We start from the raw sequence: 20,587 nt of genomic DNA, 5'->3' as shown, positions 1-20,587 counted from the left end.
TTAGAATTTGAACGCTTATTTTAAATGCTTGTATATTTTAGGTCATAGTTACTGACTTCTCCAGCAAGGTTTTTTTTTTTTTTTTAATAGTCAAACAATGAATTGGATTTTCTATTTTTAAAAATATTTCTATTATAACCAATCTATTATATTAAATTTTTTACTAAGTGCTCAATATGGTAATAAAAGATTAGAATTGTTTAGAATAAAGACTTTTTAGTGAACATTATACAATGATTTTTCTATTATCGAGAGTAATTATTTTTATATTATTGACAATCACATACATTTCTCCCTTATTAATTGATTTCTTTAACCCTCTTAAAGAACTCTCCAGGTCCCAAAGACATAAAAAAAAGTTTTATCAAGCAAATTCATCATTATACATTCAAGCTCTTAATAAATTAGCCAGACGTTATTCTATAAGAGGAAATAGGCCAACATGTAGAAGAAGGTCATGTTTTCTTTTAGATTTCTCCATGGAAACTTAATTTTTCTTTCCCTCAGTTAGACTACTTTTGCCTGAAATCTTCTTAAATGCTACTATATCTTAAATTTTATCATTGATTTTCAAAGCATAAAATTAACACTTTTTGCATATACTTCTCTAAGAAGTGTTGACCAATTCATACAGTTATATAACAATCACCATAAAGTTCCTTCATCTCTAACATTTTTGTTATTGCATCCTTGTAGTTAAAACTTTTTGTATCCCAGCCTCAGGCAAACTTGTTTTTCATTTCTATATTTTTGCTATAATAGTTCAATTAGTTATAATATACTTAGTATTTATTCTGCACATTTCATTAAAACATACTTTCCCAGTAATGATATTAATGAAGTTGAAGAGAAAGTGAAAATTAAGGAGTTCAGAAAAAAAGTCAGTGGTGAAAAAATATTAAAAGCATTAAGTACTTCTGATAGGATTCTAAGTAATTTCTTAAAATGAAGAAAATTCTGCCAAATCTTCCTATGTTATTTATAATTATGTGTAATGAATTCTTATAATACCATTTAGTAATGCTTCTTCTATAAAACATTATTGTCTTGATAATAAAGTTTAAAAGTCATTTGAATATATGTTGGCTTAATTGTAAGTTAAGGTTTACCTGAAACATCTTGATAGAAAAAATGTAGGACTATATTGGAATATATACTATATTTATATCACAATACATGTGATATAAGACAGATATTGTCAACAAATCAAACTAATCTTAAAACTTCTTTTGCATTTTAACAACTTATATAGTCTTTAAATGAACTTACTTAAGTAAATTATTAAGCTTAATGATTAATTTAAGCTAATTTATTTAAGTATCTACTTCCAATATATCTATAGAGAGTAAATCCATGAAATTTTGTCATAGTATGATTCCTCATTAGACTCAAAATACTTTTTTAAATTTAAAAGAGGAAAGCCTTTTATTTGTGTTTTTTTTTTTTTAAACTCTTTTGATTGAAACTTTAAACTGAAGAAAAGATGATTTGTTGTCAATAGAACCATATTCTACAGGCTCCAGTAAGCAGCAGCAGTGTTAGTTGTCCTCATACATTGCTGATTTCCTCAGGAAGGGTACCCTTGGACAAAACCTGAAGGTTAGTCTGTGATTGGACTATGTTAATTGACAAGAAAACAGAAAAATATTGAATCAGATTGAAATGAATTCTGAGATCTTTCAAGTATCTCAACAATGGAGTTGAAATTTTCTACTGTAAACTAGAAAGTAGTTTTAAGTTTTTTGAAAATTGTATTTGATCTGATTTAGGTTCTGAAGTCTGTCAAATTGCTAAAATTCAGAACTTCGGAAAAATTTTTTGGACTTCTTCTGTTTTGTATTAGAGATTATAAGTCCAAGAAGGTATATGTATATATGCAAAATATATAAAATATAAACATGTATAATATAATAATAATGCTTATGCATGACAATCTCACTATCTCTAGAAAAAAACTTAAAACTGAAAAGGAAGTTTGCCATAATAACCCACTCTAAGATTTAATCCAAAGTTAGAACTAATAAACAAATTAAGAGAAATGAAGTGACAAAATCAACATACAAAAAACAGTGACACTTCTGTACATTCACGATTACCCATCTGAAAAGGAAATTAAGAAAAAATCCGATTCAAAATAACAACAAAGATAATAAAATACTTAGGAATAAACCTAACCAAAGAAGTGAAAGACTTCTACACCAAAATTATGACATTGTTGAAGGAAATTAGAGAAGACAGGTAAACAGACACCCCAGGTTCATGAGTTAGAAGAATTAATAATATTAGAATACCCATACTTCCTCAATCTATGGATTCAGTGCAATCCCTAATGTCCCTATTCATGACGTTCTTTACATAAATAGAAAAAATATTCTTAAAATTCATACAGAACTATAAAAGATCCCCAATACCTAATGTGATGTAAAAATAAAGCTAGAGGCATCACACTTCCTGATTTTAAAATATATCACAAATCTATAGTAATCAAAGGAGCATGGTACTGGCATAAAAACTGTCATTTAGACCAATAGAACAGAATGGAGAGCTCACAAATAAATTCATGAATTTATAGTCAACTGATTTTTTATAAGAATACCGAGATTACACAATGGGAAAGGGGCAGTGTCTTAAATCAACCATTGCACATTGTTGGCGAGATTGCAAATTGCTACAGCCATTATAGAAAACAGTATGGAGATTCTTCAAAAATTAAAGATAGAATTACCAAACAATCCAGTGATCTTACTTCTAGGTAAATATCCAAAGGAAATAAAATCTCAATCTTTTTTGCTTAAAGATTTTATTTATTCATGAGACAAACAGAGAGAGAGAGAGAGAAAGGCAGAGACACAGGCAGAGGGAGAAGCAGGCTCCATGCAGGGAGCCCGATGTGGGACTCGATCCTGAGTCTCCAGGATCAGGCCCTGGGCCGAAGGCTGCCCTAAACCGCTGAGCCACCCGGAATGCCCTAAAATCTCAATCTTGAAATACCAGTAATGTCAAGTTCATTACAGCATTATTAACAATAGCCAGGATATAGAAATAATCTAAACATCCATCAGTGGATTCATGGATAAAGAAAATGGAGAATGTTAGCTTTTAAGATGCTTATCCTGCCATTTGAGACAACATGGATGAATTTGGTTTATTATGCTACATGAAATAAGCCAGACACAGGTGGACAGATGCTGCATGATCTCATTTGCATGACATCTAAAATAGTCAAACTCAGAAGCAGAGTGTAGAATGACAGCTGCCAGGAGGGAGAAATGGGAAAATGTTGGCTGACAGGTATATATACTTTGAGTGATGTTAGAGGAGTTAGTTCTGGAGATCTAATGTACAGCATGGTGACTATGCTTAACAATACTGCAGTGTATACTTGAAATTTGCTAATAGAGTATATTTTAAGCATTCTTAACCACCTAAAAAAGAAGAAAGAAAGAAAGAAAGAAAGGTAGCTGTGTGATATGTGAAGTGATATTAATTTGCTTCATTGTGGTAATCATTTCAAAATGTGTATGAAAATATCAAATTGTAGATCTTAAATATATATAATTTTTGTTTATCAATTACATTTCGGTAAACTTGAAAAAAATAAAGAAATAGGATAGGTCAGTGCAAGAGGGAGTCGTTGGGCTAGAGGACTCTTGGGCATCAGGCTGCTTATACCCATGTTTTATTCTTTCTTTGCTATATTGAGAAGAATTGGGCTAAATAAAGCACAGTTTTGTATTACTGTGTAATACAGAATATTTCAAATATATTTCTTTATTTCCATGTAGCTTCTGAAACTACCAAGAGCATGTTATAGTTAGAAAATCAGCAAAAAATTCAAGATCAAGTCAGTCTTCAGTTGCTGATCTTTGTGAGAATCCTAAACTGTATTACTTTCTTATTTTATGAGATCTTTTAATATTTAACATTACATAGACTTTTGATAATTTTTTACAGACTGATGCATTTTCATTATCTATCAAGATAGCCCTTATTTCAATAAAATTTTTAGTGAATAGCCTTTTGCATAATTACCCCACATGTAATGACAGGATAATCATAAGATTATTATGGTTTAAAATGGGAGTTTTTTCCACTTTTATCTTCTACTTTTTATAAAATCTTTCCAGTAATAGGTTTCTTCGCTGTAAAGATGAATGTCTACAGAAGTAATGAAGAACTATTAGGATTACTTATCTTTGTCGAATGTGAATTACTGGAGTTTTAAGTCTTCTTCACATTTATTGTAAACAATTTGCGCCATTTGTAAAATAACAGAATTATGAAAAATTTTAGATATATCTAAAATTATAAACATATGTTAGGTTCTCATAAGCTGTATTGTTGCTTAATTTTAATATGAGAGACTTAAATTTTCAGGTTTTAAAAACTCTTATTTGTTTTCTATAGGCAAGTTTTTTTTCAAATAAGGATAAATTACACAAAAGAAATTTAAATGGTCTTTAAAAATTCATTATATATAATTTTAAATGACATAAAAACTAAGATTTGGCAGCAGATTTATAAACAAATCCTGAATTTTTACATTTGTCTTTTACATTTTCTGTGTGTCTACAATATGTAATCAAACAACTGAAAACATTTAAAATCAAGCATTGCTTTATCATGACTCCAAAGTAGCAGCTAAAGGAAATCTCCTATTGTGCCTACAAAGATATTTAAAGAAATATAGCCATGTGTATAGCTACACTGCTGTCACCAACATCAGATATGAACTGACAGTATCAAGCAGTCCTGTCTTCTTTAGTACAATATCTATGGCATAAATATGAGGTGGAAAATATTTTTATGGAGTATTGTTCATCCAGAAATTACTAATTTAGAATTCACTAAATGCCTATATTCCCTGTAAATATTTCTATTCATAGTATGAAATATAAATAAATATAAAGTGGTACAGCGAGTCTTCAATCTGAAAAAAAACAAAAGTTTATTTCTTAAATTAAAAGGCAAAACCTTCTGTTTTATTTTTATACGTATATGTCAATGGTTTTCTTCCTACTTTTCCTTCCTTCCTTCCTTCCTTCCTTCCTTCCTTCCTTCCTTCCTTCTTTCCTTCCTTCCTTCCTTCCTTCCTTCCTTCCTTCCTTCCTTCCTTCCTTCTTCTTTCCTTCCTTTTCTCTCTCTCTCTTTTTTTGAATTGTGATCAGAACTCTTAATATGAGATCTACCTTCTTAATAATGTCTAAGTATATGATAGGGTATCCCAGCATAATGTTCTACAGCAGATCTCTAGAACTGACTCATCTTGCAGAACTGAAAATTTATACCTTTTGACCTATATCTCCCCATTTCCATCTTGCTCCAGCCCCTGAAAATCACCATTCTACTCTCTGTTTCTATGTATTTGGATATATTAGATACCTCATAAGTATAATCATGCAGCATTTGCTCTTCTAGGACTGGCTTAATATAATGTCCTTAGTTAATAATGTCCTCCAAGTTCAACAATGTTGTCATATATGGCAAGATTTTCTTCTTTAAAGCTGAATATTACTCCATTTTATGTATATCTTCTTTATCCATTCATCCATTGATGGACACTTAGGTTGCTTCCATATTTTGGCTATTGTGAAATATGCTGCAATGAGCATAAGAGTACGACTACCTCCGTGAGGTAATGTTTTTATTTTTTTTAAAGACTTATTGATTTATTCATGAGAGACACACAGAGAGAGCCAGAGACACAGGCAGAGGAAGAAGCAGGCTCTCTGCAGGGAACCTAGTACAGGACTCAATCTCGGATCCCAGGATCATGCCCTGAGCCAAAGGCAGACACTCAACTGATGAGCCACCCAGGTGTCCCTCAATTTTTTGGATAGATATCAATAAGATTGCTGGATTACACATTAGTTGTTTGTTTGTTTTTGTTTTTGTTTTAAGTAGGCTCCATACCCAGTATGGAGCCCAGCATGGGGCTTGAACTCACAACCCTGAGATCAAGACTTGAACTGAGACCAAGAGTCAGATGCTTAACTGACTGAGCCATCCAGGTGCCCCTGGTTGTTCTGTTTTTAATTTTTGAGGAACTCTATACTGTTTTCCATACTAGCTGTAACATTTTACATTCCAATGACAGTTTACAAGTGTTCCAATTTTTCCACCTGCTTGGCAATGCTTATTTTTTTAATTGCCATCCTGACAGGTGTGAAGTGATATCTCATTGTGGTTTTGATTTGCATTTCCCCGATGAGTAGCAGTGTTGAGCTACCATTCATATACTTGTTGGCCCCATATGTATGTCCTTTGGGAGAAATCTTTATTCAAGTCCTTTGCCTATTTTTTAATAGGGTTATTTCTATTTTTATTATTGAGTTGTAAGAATTCCTTATATAAAACATTCCCTTTTCACTCTGTTTTTTTTTTTCTTTTACTGTGCAGAAGCTTTTTAGTTTGATGTAGTTCCACTTGTTTATTTTTGCTTTTGTAGCTTGTGTTTTTTGCTGTCATATCCAAAATATCATTACCAAGACCAGTATCATGAAGCTTTTTCCTATTTTTTCTTCTAGGAGTTTAATAATCTTAGGTCTTACATTTAAGTATTTAATCCATTTAAGTTGTAAATGATACTTTACCCTCAAACTGCACAAATTTTTTCCTATTTTTTCTTCTTTAATAATCTTAGGTCTTACATTTAAGTATTTAATCCATTTAAGTTGTAAATGATACTTTACCCTCAAACTGCACAAATTTGAACTGTGCAAGTCCACTTATAAGATGGATTTTTAAAATAAATATAGTACATATTGCAGATGCATTTTCTCTTTTTATGATTTTCTTAACATTTTTCTCTAGTTTACGTTATTGTGAGAATAAGTAATTCTCACAGTACATAATACATAAAACATGCAAAAGGAGTTAGTTGTTATTGATAACATAACATACTGTATGTTCGTAATATACTTTAATATTATTCAATGTGATGCCTCCAGCTTTGTTCCTGCTCACAGCTCTTTTGGCAGTCCAAGGTCTTTTGTGGTTCCATATGAATTTTAGAAATATTTCTTCTACTTCTATAAAAAAGTGCTATTGGTATTTTCATAGGTATTGGATTAATACTATAGATCATTTTAAGTAATATGGACATTTTAACAATATTAATCTAATCTGTGAACACAATCTTTCCATGTTTTGTGTCTTCTTTAATTTCGTTTATCAATATTTTATAGTTTTCAATTCACATGTCTTTCATCTCTTTAGTTAAATTGGTTCCAAAGTACTATATTGTTTTTAATACTATTGCAAATAGGATGATTTTCTTAATTCTTTTTTCAGGTAGTTCATTGTTAGTGTTTACTCTTAGTACACAAAATAATTCAGGGGCATGATCTCAACTTCAAGCACTCCACTCCCAAGGATAACTGTCTGATAAGTCTAATTCATTGCAGAGGGAAAAGTGAGAGTCTGTCCTTTAGATATTTATCTCTCTATGAATTCCAGGAAATCTCAACTGGACTCTGAGTTTATCACTTACTAGGTAAACTTAGCCAAAGTTTTCTTTTCTGTGAGCCTCATTAAGTCAGTATTTTGTGATTTCATAGAGTTGCTATGGGTTTGAATGAAATAATAAAGCTATGTTTAATTTTTCTCTATTTAGATAATTTTAGTTTTGTGCCTAGTTGACATGATTATCTTCCTTATTTACTCCTATATTTCAAGCAGGGTATATCCCAGTAAGAAAACCCTTTGATATCTAGAAACATACTCCTACCCTCATTACAAGGACAGTTGAAAAAGTTTCTCTGAACTTTTGGTTTGGTCTGAACTCAGCATGAGGCAGGCATCCAAGAAATCTCAGTTCTTCTACAATCTTAATAAAGGCTTTCCATCACTTTATTTCTAGTAGGTTTCAACCATACCAACATTAAAAAAAATTAAAGATAACTACTTTTAAAAATATTTTGCCATTATCTTTCCCTAAGTAAACTTCCAATTCTGCAAGTGGGTATACATAAAAACGTCTCTGGACATGGTGTGAAAAAGTATAACCTCAAGGTACACAGCTTTAAAGTATTGTCAGAAAAAATAAAATAAAATAAAATAATAAAATAAAATAAAATAAAAAATAAAATAAAATAAAGTGTTGTCAGGGAAATTAAGAAAGCTGATTTTGTAATTGACAGTTATGCTTTGTTTGGATTATTTCCATACTTGAAAAAAGTTCAGAAAAGTCATCAGCCATAATTCAAGTGTGAATTATATTATTTAATTTCAATTATTTGGATATTTCAGAGGAAAATGGTTGGGTTCAAGTTATTAAACCAAGAGACTGATTTGCATATCAAGATTACTTTTCTTTTTTGGTAATATTTAAATAGTTTTAGGTTTAGTCATAATCTTGTACACTATTATGGCTTCGGCGCCACTATTGCAATCTCACATTATTATTGCTATATAATGTTTTAAACATTTTTAGAAGAATATTGCAGTGTTTATATTAATTTAATTAATATTAATTACTTTAATAAAAATTTATTAACAGGAGAATTTCACTGTGGATTTGAAGATGGTAACATTTGTTTGTTTACCCAAGATGACACAGATAATTTTGACTGGACAAAGCAAAGTACTGCAACAAGAAATACAAAATATACTCCAAACACAGGACCTAATGCTGACCGTAGTGGCTCTAAAGAAGGTATGAGGGTATGAAATGTTGTGTTTATAACAATTATACTCCAGTCTTATACTTTTAGAAATTAATGCCATTAATGCCATTATATGACATGCAAAGGAATGCTATAGATTTGAAGGTTATGGATAAAACATTAAATTTTTAATGTACAGTCAATAATTCAGATATTCCCAAAGTTTGTAGACATTAATTTTCTCTCAGAAATCATTGGCATATATAGTTGAGAGATTCAAATTATTTTAATAATTCAAGTGTTAAATTCCAATTTTGCCTAAATTTTTATACATTTTAAGCAATTTCATTCTTAATTATGTAAATCATTTACTTATTCTTTACATGATATATATGAAGATTTCATAAATGAGATCAAAATTCTCCTATGAACCTATAATTTACTTCATATAAAAACTCTAAAACTTCTTAATGGTTTCAAACTTCATATCACCTAATAATAATGTTTTTAAACATTTTATATTGTCTTTTTAAAGGTTTTTATATGTACATTGAAACATCTCGACCCAGGTTGGAAGGCGAAAAGGCTCGACTTCTCAGCCCTGTTTTCAGCATAGCTCCTAAAAACCCTTATGGCCCCACGAACACTGCATATTGTTTCAGCTTCTTTTATCACATGTATGGACAACATATAGGTGAGATGGCAAGAATTATTATGTTTCTTCTAGAGTAAATCATAATTAAGAAGAAGAAAGTTCACAAACACGAGCATGAAGTCGATTTTAGTCAAAGAATATCATCACTGACCTTTAAATGACTTAGTTTCAAATAGCAAAATAAGATGCTAAGACTGTTCCCCTATCATATCCTAATTTCCAAATTTTGGATTAGAATTTGAATTTTGGAACATTACCTATCCCTTCTAGAATCCTAATTCAGGAAAATCATTAGTAGGTTAAATTCTTTATGATCTTTTTCTGAAATTAATACCAGTATAACTCAGGCTGCTGTTTTTCAAAGAAATTTGCATGAGTAAACACTTCAATGTGTGTTAAAGACCACAAAAATGAGTATTGTCATACTTGCAAGACAAATACTTTCAGCACTTTCTACACATTTGGAATACTGGTATTATATTTTCTTGTTTATAAAGTATGCCTAACACACTTCGTAAGATTTAAGGACATCTTTGGTCCCGGAGAACATGTAAAGATGAAGACACCCTTCCTGCCCTTATAGACCCTGTACAGGAATGGAGGCTAAGAGAAGTAATCATGCTGGATAAAATATTGCATATTCTTTAGAAAGAACCTAGCAGGGGTGCCTAAATGGCTCAGTTGGTTAAGCATCTGCCTTTGGTTCAGGTCATCATATGGGTCTTTATGCACAATTCTAAAATCAAACAAACTGAACACACAATTTTTGGACGTATTTGGCAATATATGCCAGCCTGATCTATGTGCCTTAGAACATATGACGTGAAGTAATATAAACTTATTTATAGTCTTTATATATCAAAACAAATGTGAAAATATATACCATTTGTAGCAAAAATATTATTGTGCTTAATTACAAGATTCTGTTCCAGATCCTTCCAGAGACTGTCACATAATATACGAGATACACATTCTTTTACCTTTCTAAAATAAGACAAAATTCTAAATGGCGAAGCATTTAAACCCACAAAGCTTGGACCAGGGCCCGTGGATCTGTATCTAGCTGAACAATAAGGCAATGTTTAAGGACAAAGGAAAACGTTTCTCTATGAAAGATGAATACATTTTCATTCAACAGAGATGAGCACAGGGAAGATTAAGGCACTGATAATGAGGAAGTAAAATGTGGGAAATTAGGAAGATATTAAGTGTTTTCATATAAATATATAATTATATAAACTACTAAAATTGTGCATGTGATATATTCCAGCTACTGCACTTTTTAAGCAAAGTAACCCCCTTGATCAGTTCACAACAAAGAGCATTATTGTTTATCTTTTACAGTAAGAAAACTGAAGCTCAGAGCATTTGTATGAATTACAAGTAACTGGCTATGCTGGGGCATAACCTCATTGCCAGCACCATTAACCAGTACTTTTCACAGTGGAGTACTAGGTAACAAATCTAGAAGGACAAACTTGTACAGTAAAAAGTACCCTTAGAATGAAGTTAGGACCTGGGCTGGAACTTGGCTGTAGCACTCAGGCACTGCAGGAATTTCGAAAATTCACTTAAAATGTCTGCATTATGGTTTCCTCATCTGTAAAATGGGAATAATAATTCCTGTTTCAGAAATTTATTCTTCAAGTTAAATGAGATAACATATATAAATTCCTCCATCAGATGGTAGACACTAATAATCTTAGGCTACTTTGACTCTCAAATAGCAGCAATTAGAAGGGATCCCTGGGTGGCGCAGCGGTTTGGCGCCTGCCTTTGGCCCAGGGCACGATCCTGGAGACTCGGGATCGAATCCCACGTCACGCTCCCGGTGCATGGAGCCTGCTTCTCCCTCTGGCTGTGTCTCTGCCTCTTTCTCTCTCTCACTGTGTGCCTATCATAAATAAATAAAATTAAAAAAAAATAGCAGCAATTATGGCAACACTCAAGTAATAGCTAATGTTTATGGACCAGGTACTATTCCTAACATGTGATGGATTATTTCTTTTCATTTTCACAATAAACATTGTGCTCATTAAATCAATTATTTCATAGATAAGCAAACTGATACAAAGAACTTCATTTTACTTGCCATATCATCATAACCCATAAATAGCAAAGCCATGATACCAATCTGAGAAGCTAGACACAGAATATGCCTGCTTCTCCACTCTGCAAGGAGACTTATGAAGTGTCAAAGAAAGTTTATCTAATTTGTTGGTTGAGGAGACATTACAGATTTTGTGCAATGTGCATAATGAGATTTTTGATTTGGGAAAGTAAATCTTAAGCGTGGGTAAAATCACTGAGAAACAGAATATAGACCAGAAAAGCAGTTAGGAAGTTATGACAGTAGTCATAGGTTCACTACAGCCTGACCTATGAAAAGAAATGACTTTCCACACCACTACCAAACCATCTTATTTATTGTGAGATTATGATCTTATTACAAAGGTAGGATTAGCTCAACTCTAATATTGCCCATTAGCTAATGATGTATGTTTTACTTATTTATTTCAAATATATTTCTCAGACTTCCTTTCTCTTTTCCCAGTATACCCTGGAATAGGCTTATTAAATAAGCCTATTTAAAATTGATTTTTAGGGATCCCCGGGTGGCGCAGCGGTTTGGCACCTGCCTTTGGCCCAGGGCGCGATCCTGGAGACACGGGATCGAATCCCACGTCGGGCTCCCGGTGCATGGAGCCTGCTTCTCCCTCTGCCTGTGTCTCTGCCTCTCTCTCTCTCTGTGACTATCATACATAAATAAATAAAAGAATTTTAAAAAAATAAAATAAAATTGATTTTTAAATAAATTATTCCAAGATTAATATTTTGAACTACTTTAATGAATAAAATATGCAGTTACTATTTTTATGAGGCTAGCTCCCTTTCAAAACTTCTGCATATTTATGTTGCTCCAAGATAATTTTAATATACTTTTAACTTCACACTTGTTATTCTTTTTCTCTTGATTGTCAGTGAATGTCCAGGTGACTTCTGCCAGTTTTATTCTGAATTGTTTGAGGAAGAAAGGCAATTCTCCATTTCTTCCATGTGCCCATACATTTGCCACTTTGATGCCTGTGCCATTTCTCTGTCTCATCATATGTTTGAGGTTTGCAGGTATCAGACCTGTCACTTGAGTTCCACTTGGCAGGACATAATCATGCTGCTTAATAAAATCTAGGCAAAAGTGTTTGTTTCAGACATTGACTAATCAATGAGGACTAGATGAGTGAACCTCATTAGGGAGATTGCCTATAGCCGAAACCTTCCCTCTTTGCAAATATTATTCTAAGACACTCATTTATCTGAACACCTGGGCGGGGGGGCAGCGTTTATAGCCACTGGCTTTACAAATAACATTCTCAGTTTGATGGATTCTCTTAGAAATCCAGATTAAAAAATGATTTTTCCTGGACTTCTAAGCCTAATTGTGGTTATTCCTTCTTGAGTAACTATAAATAATCTTTGCAGTCTAAACTATGACTAATGCTCAATATAATATAAACTCTTTATAAGAGTTGCAATTTATTAAAACAAAAATGGGTGATCATTTATGCATTACTCGGAAAAGATTCCTCTTTGAAATAAAGTCAAATATGTCATATTACTTAATGATTGCTGCATAAAAAATTTCCCCAAAATTTTGTGGCTTGAAACAACAAACATTTACCTCTTAATGTCTGTGGGTCAGGAATATGGGTGCGGCTTGGCAGAGTGTCTGTGGCTCGAGATCTCCCATGAGGTTACAGACAAGCTGTCAGGCATGATTGCCCTCAAATTTGAAGACTCAACTTAGGGATGATATATTTTTAAGCCCGCTCATTTGATTTTTGGCAGGCCTCACTCCATTATAGTATCGGACTAAAGACATTGATTTCTTGCTGGCTGTTAAATTCCTCTTAGTTCTCAGTTCCTCGGCATATGGACATCTGTCTGGGATTATATCATGGCAGGGCAGCAGGCTTCCTCCAGAGCAAGCAGTCCTTGACAGAGAGCAAATACATGCCCAAGACTTTTAACTTCTGCCTTATTCTAACAACTGAGCTGATAATTCCAACCCACACTTAATGGGAGGAAATTACACAAGAATGTTAATGCTAGGAGGTGGAAATCATTGGGAGGCACCTTAGCGTTTATTTGCCACATTGGTACAAGTTCTTGTTAGTTAAATGTTTCATCAAAACTGATTGAAGAAGAAAAAAAATTGATTGAAGAAAAAAGTAAATGAATACTACAATAAGCTAACTGTAAATGAAAACTACAATAAGCTAACTGTTGATTTATATGTACAGGATATAATATCTAGCTCTTGACAATAGTGTGATTATTTCAGCAATCCTGTAGCTACTAGTAGGCATTTTGATTCATGATTAATCAGCTGGATTTCTAATGTTCGTGAGAGGAATTGAACTTCACATGAGGCCATTTGATACAACAAAAGCTTAATAAATTCAGTAAAAAATGAAATTCATTTATTTCTAGAAAGAATGTGAGTTATAAGCATCATCATATTATACCAGGAAATTAAAAATAAAAATACAAAATGCACTTATGAATACATCCATTGAACTTGATAAGTATGGTTCAATAAAGTTGTGACTCTAGAAACCCAATTTCACTGTGGAACAACTGGGAAGCAAAGAAAAAGAATCCATTAATGGGATCTATTGTTTCATGAATTTTGAGAGTGGGGAAGAAGTGATAAAGTAGAGATGTAGTGTTGTAGATGTGCCTATTTTAAGAGGAAAAAAATAATAGAAAGGTAAATTTATAGATACAAAAGTCAAAAGGAAGAAAGTTTCCTGAAGAAATGGAAATTGACGGTTCTAGTAGGAGAATTAGCCTTGAAGAGGGGAACTAATGTCACTTCCACTGAGGTGAGAAGAAAATAATTAAGTAGGAATGTGTCTGTTGAGCCATTCCTAGATGCAAGAATGGCAAGCGGACCTAGGAGTTGCCTTTTTAACAATATCTATTTTCTTCTATAAAATAAATGCAGCTGTTGCATGTTCCAAGAGTATACCATTTGAGGAGAATGGTAAATGGAAGCAGAGACCGATCAGTGATACAGAGGAAGTTGAAGCAGGTGAAGATCAGGATATCAGTCTCCAGTGTCTTAAAATGTGTTTTAGGATATAATGCTCAGTTTCAATGCCAATCACTGAATTCCCCTGCTAACTGATTTCCTTGCTGTCTCTTGGGCCCATAGTTTCTGGGGTAAAGATCATGCTCTAAAACCAGTAACATAAGAACTTTAAGTATATATGTCCCTCTGGCTTCTCCTTAGGGCAGCTGCATAGTCTATACCAGCTAGACTGGAAGTTCTCCAAATGGGCTGTCTTGTATCTGGGACCTTTTTCTAGGGTCTATCCTTGTTCTGATGAACTACATGAAATTAGGCCTCTCCCCATTACATGGTGCCCTGCAAATGTAAATATTTATTTGCCCACTATATAAATATTTATTAAGCAAATGAATATTATTTTAAATCAGATGACAGAATAAATACTTTTGCCCTTCTTAAATCACCTAAGTAACTCACATTCTTCTTTCAAAAGCTAACTCAAGGACAGATGCTGAAATTTTCCCCCACCTTCTTACTGCTTTTGTTCCTATGACAGCTGGTGCCCATCTCTATCATATTTGTCACTCTGACCTCTGAGAGACTGTAAGCCCCCCAGAGCAGTAATGATGATTGCTTTCTATTTGACCCTCTGAAACAACTAATGCTCAATAGATTTTTTTTTAAAATAATATAAACTAGATATTTAAGCTTATGAGTGTGCTAGAAAAATAACAAAGCAAGGGAATTAAAAGTATTGGTGCAGATTGGAAACAGATCATTTCACCAAGACTTTATAGAATATGTTGGGGGGAAAATAAATCATTGGGTTAGCTTGAATTTGAATCTAAGTGCTCTGGCAACTAAAACACAGAGGAAAGCAAAAGTGTCACATATTTCTTAATGACTAATTCAAAGAGAAATTTATGTTTATAAAAGTACCATTAGTAGTATAATGGAAAATGTCTTCACTCAGTACTTTTAGAAAGATATAAAATGTGTTCAAATAAAAATTTTATATACTGACAGGCCATAATACATTACAGTTTGTATTTTGGGCTGCAGTATCATGGTCCAGATATTTCATTTTATGATTGACTAAGAGAATACAGAAATAGAATTTAACAAATCGGGAATTAACCTCTAATTAAATTTCTTTTAATAAGATATCTCGGGTTACCTTTTAGCGAGAGTGGATTAAAACTCTCTCAGTGCTGGCAAAGTTTTTAAAATGGAGATTTCAGTGGTTTTATACAAGATAGGAAGGACAATGGTGACAACCTTTTGCATGATCCTAGAAGTCTGATTTTTATTCTCATTTTGGTTAAAGACCATATTTCTTCTGTTTGAGTAAAAAAAATAAAGATGTTTGCTTTTATCTCAAGTATGTTCCTCAAATAGGAAATTAGCTCACATTTTTTTCCACTTGGAGTTAAACATGATAGGAAAGAGAGTTTGAGCTTGTTTTCAGAAAAATTCTATTTGTATATAATACTAATAATGCCAAGGTCAATCAGTGTGAGAATAATGCTGTAGGTGGAAGACATTCATTGAATAAATTGTTTTCTTGAATTAAGACCTATTTTTTTCAAGTGGGGTTGGATAGAACGGAGCTCTGATTTATAACCACTTATAATTAAAATGTGTTATTACACACACTTGTCAACAGACTGTCTAATAAGACTATGTAATATCTAGTGCACTTATCTTTTAAGTCTGTGTTTTGAACCACCAACAACCCCTAAATTTATTCTCCTCCTATTTATTTCTCAAACAATGTGTAGTAGAAACTGAAATGTTTAAATAAAATTAATGATATGACTGAGAATGGCTGGTGTTTCAAAATATACAAGTCTAATTCTTAGTGTAATAAATTAAAAATAATATTTCATCAGTTGAATTGAGAGTAAGTAAATGGGTTGACTTGCTTTTGTTTCTCACCCAATGTACCAAACTTTTTAAACTAACTTCACTGAAAGTATAGATTTATTGTGATGAGTATTTTTACCCTTCAATCTTGAATTTACTCATTTTTGTTCAACAGAATGAATTGCACATGCTATGTGCCTAGTAGTATATAGAGTTCTATAGAAAATAAGAAATAATTGTAGTGAAAGGTCCTTATCCTTCAAATAGTTTGTCATCACATTTAGGATAATAAATTACTGAATAAAATAAAAATCAGAAAGTAATATTCATCAAAATACATGACAAGCCTGTGCTGTGGGTGAACAAGGTAAAGGACACTGAAAATAGCAAAGTTAAAATAAAGTTTCTATGGAAGAGAAAAAATGTAAACCATCGAAACAAATATTCTGCTGAAGGCAAAGGTTACAGGATGTAAGAAAAGAAGCCACATGTTGGAATGGAGAATAATGGTCTTACCACAGAGAAGGGGAAGTGGTACAGCCAGAGCGTCAGGGTCTACATAAGGGATGTGATACATATCAGAAAAATAGAAAGCCTGATGAAGGCTATGTCTGAGGAAAATTTATTGGACACTAATGTAGAGATTCAACTGGATACAGAGAGGCATGGTAATGACTGGAGAAAATGGACTGACATTTTTTTTTATTTAAGATATCATTGCAATTACATATTGAAAAAAATAATAGTAGATGCTTGCAGCTATTTATATTCAAGTAGAAAATGATTTTATAATTTCCCACTTTTGTCTGTGTGTATAAAACAAATGATACTAACAATTACCTATCACTATACATAGCTCTTGCCTGAAGCTAGATGATTGTGGCACATCGTCATCTTCCATGAAATGTGAAACACGAATTAATGTCTATATTACTGATTAAAATAAAAATGTGATTTATATGCAAGTGATCCCTAGGCCTTAGAGTAAACCAAATTACAAATTAATTTCTATGAACTCAGTAATTTCAAGTAGCTGTAGGAAATATGTATGCACATATATTTCAGTTGTTTATATAAAACATATAAAATACATATTTTTAGTAAATAGTTAAAAGTAAAATTATGATAATGACTTAGAGAAGAGAACTAGATAATAATAATTATAGATAGCATTTATGCAAATTATATTTACACTGTAATTTCTATGAAATAGTATCAAAATAAGAATCATTCTATTTCACAATGCCATAAATAACTCCAAAATGTTGGTCACTGCTCATGAGATAATACAACACTTAGGTCATTTAGCCTTTCTGACCATAGTCCTTAATGTGAGGTCAGTTCTCTTGAGCTCTTGCACCTGACTCTAGAAGGGGTGGTGATCAAAAGATGAGAATTAAGGAACCAAAGAGAAGAAAAAGACAGTTAAATTTTGCTTAGCAACTTCAAACTTGTATCTTGGTACTAGGTAGCATTTGAAAATCCTTGGGGATGATTAAATTCTTACCTTTTGATACCTGGTGCCTACTCAAGCATAAACACAGTGCCTCTAAGGGCTTAAAATTACTTTTAAAGGGTATTAACACAATCCATCATATTCACTTTGGAATTTTCTTACTATAATAGTATAATAATGTGCTGAATCAGCTTTGCTGAATCTAACTTCTCTTGAATTGCTTTATTCTGTTTCACAAGTTCTAATTTCATTGACCTAGATGACCTGAACATAAGTTTATATAACTATTGTCATTGAATTCTCTTTTGTAAACTTAAAAAACTGAAACTTGCTTGAAAAAAAGTCCTAAAATAATTTATCTACTAATATTGCTGTTGTCTAAAATAAATCAGTGAATCAATGGTTTGGATTCATTGATTTGGATAATGGAGTATAATTAAGACTATGTGCATAAGAATATGATGCTTAAATTATAATATATTTTAAAGAATTTATATTACTCAGTTATACTTTTAGTGTCTTTTTAAATAAGTAATGCTTGCCTTTTAAAATAAAATCTGGGGCAGCCCAGATAGCTCAGCAGTTTAGTGCTGCCTTCAGCCCAGGGTGTGATCCTGGAGACCTGGGATCCAGCCCCACGTTGGGCTCCCTGCATGGAGCCTACTTCTTCTTCTGCCTGTGTCTGTTCCTCTCTCTCTGTCTGTCTCTCTCTCATGAATAAATAAATAAAATCTTTAAAAAAGTAAAATAAAATCTAGCCACAATTGACCATAGCTCATGTAATCTATTCAAAACCAAATTCAAATCTGAGATAATTCAGACCTGGCTTCTTTAGATCTAGAACAAATATTTTTCACATAATATTTATTCAGTAAACATAAATTGAAATAATTCAAGTTTGAATTTTTATTATATATGTAAAAATATTAATTAAAAATATAAACATGATCACAAGGAAAGCATATGCCCTGAGAAAATATATATTTGATCCTGATACAATAACTTACCACTATTGGTATAATAATGGTAAGTTTTATATATATATAAATGTGTAAATTTTGTTAAAGTATGTATTTCTTTAAGTAAATTCTGAAAGACTTACAGTACATGCTACTTTTTTTGTCTAACTACAACAAATAAATCTAAAAAAGAATGTTATTTTATTAACATTTGACATAAATTTCCAAGTATTGATCGAATGATAGGACTGACTCCTGTCACTTGAATCAAAATAACTGGTCACGCTACTCAAAAGAAATAAGACTTTAACATAAAATGGTAATTCATTCATTTCCATATATTTACATTAGCACCTCACATTTACATTTACCTCACATCTACTGGTAACTTTTAAAGTACAGAAAAACTTGAACTGCCTTAATAGCTTAGAGAGCACATCCTTGATTCTTTTTATGCAAGATATTGAAGGCCTTCTATTAGAAAGAGAAGATAGGTGTTACATTTAAGTAATTAAAAAAAAGATAAATGATATTTTCCTTTCTGTAAAAGCAGTTCAATTAGCTAAGAATTCAGTAGAGAATACTACAGCTTAACCCAATCAGTTATCACTAATACAGCTGTAGGCTATAGCAGACAGAGGCCATGGAAGAGATGAGGAGCCCCTTTTCTATCTAATGCACATATAGACTGTTTCTTCAAATAATTTCAGAAAGGTGTATGTTACATACCCACTTTGTAAGTCCAATGACAACTAAGAAATTCAAAAAGTATTATAACTTAATTTAATGTTTAACACAATTTATTTTTTTATTTCAGCTTGATTTCCTTGTAATCCCTCCTTGTTGTGGATTTATGTTAAATAGAATGCAGTTACATCACACAGAAATATGTTCTGCAGTGTCTTTTCCTTTTGTCACAAGGTTGCCTTTCTGGTGTACAAGGTACCAGTACCAATGAACAAGAAAAATTGAGCCTCATTGAGTATCTAAAAAGGAAAATAGATGGATTCAGAAGGCTACTTTTTACCACAATGGATTACTGAGCACAGTGGGATAGTCCCCCAAAATTCAATTCTTAAATAGCACAAAGACATAAGTGCCTTTCCATTATTCTCAGATTGCTGAATCTTGATATAGTAGTGTATCTCACATTATCTGGCTCTGCTGCTTTAGATCTTACAGGAGAAGCAAACAAAATCCACACCTATCCTGTGGAGCTAAAATAAGCTCTATAAATTTTGGGGGGGTTTAAGAATGAACAAAGAGGATTAAAATAAGAGAGAGAGAATGAGAGAGAGATTGAGAAAATAAAGCTCCAATGAAGATTCCACAGAAAAAAAAAAAAACAAAGCTAATATGCATATAGTAAAGGAAACACATATTGTTGAAAGAGACTTACAATTCAAGTGAAAGTACAATTTGTCCTGTATATGCTTTATAGATTTCAGTATATTCATAAGAACGTGAACTTTATTAAACAATAAAAAATCAGAATGACATAGCAGTGGATGAATTTTTAAAAATGAACTGAATAAAAGACAAATAAAGGAGAGCTTTAAGGAGATCAGAAAGGAATGTAACATCATAAATTATAATAGCCAACAAAAGATGACATTGGAAACAAAAGAACAGAATCCATACAATGGAAATTAAAATCAGTACTATGGAGGACAAGCCTGAGATTCTTTTTTACATTGAAGGGGAAAAAACAAATAGTAGATTCTGGAGCAAACATGAACATGTGACAAGATAAAATAAAAAACAAAGCTGTGGAATATCATGTATACATATGCATGCATTATTCCTAAATATAATACTAACAAAAGGAATAAATCATAATAAAAGAGTGGTAGTCCTCTACCAAGTAAAACTTATTCCAGTAATATAGTTCAACATTAAGAAGCGTACTAATACAATCTACTCTATCAATAGAGAACTAGAGAAATATTATTCGACTATCTTGAAGATAAT

The 20,587-nt window shown here is 32.1% G+C and overlaps 1 protein-coding gene across 3 annotated transcripts in view; it reads left to right on the top strand.

Moving 5' to 3' along the window:
* Positions 1–20,587, top strand: part of MDGA2 (MAM domain containing glycosylphosphatidylinositol anchor 2) — a 768,370-nt gene that overhangs the window by 727,932 nt on the left and 19,851 nt on the right. For 2 of the 3 annotated variants that reach the window (XM_026000757.2, XM_072761491.1), the window contains 2 exons: positions 8,501–8,656; positions 9,142–9,300. In XM_026000757.2, the coding sequence (XP_025856542.1) occupies positions 8,501–8,656; positions 9,142–9,300 (315 nt within the window). The remainder of the gene's footprint in view (positions 1–8,500; positions 8,657–9,141; positions 9,301–20,587) is intronic. The other variant, XM_072761490.1, reaches the window with a different exon arrangement.

The sequence above is a fragment of the Vulpes vulpes genome, chromosome 6, assembly GCF_048418805.1.
Source record: "Vulpes vulpes isolate BD-2025 chromosome 6, VulVul3, whole genome shotgun sequence".
NCBI classification, from domain to species: Eukaryota; Metazoa; Chordata; class Mammalia; order Carnivora; family Canidae; genus Vulpes; species Vulpes vulpes.
This window is presented reverse-complemented; position numbering and strand designations above follow the sequence as displayed.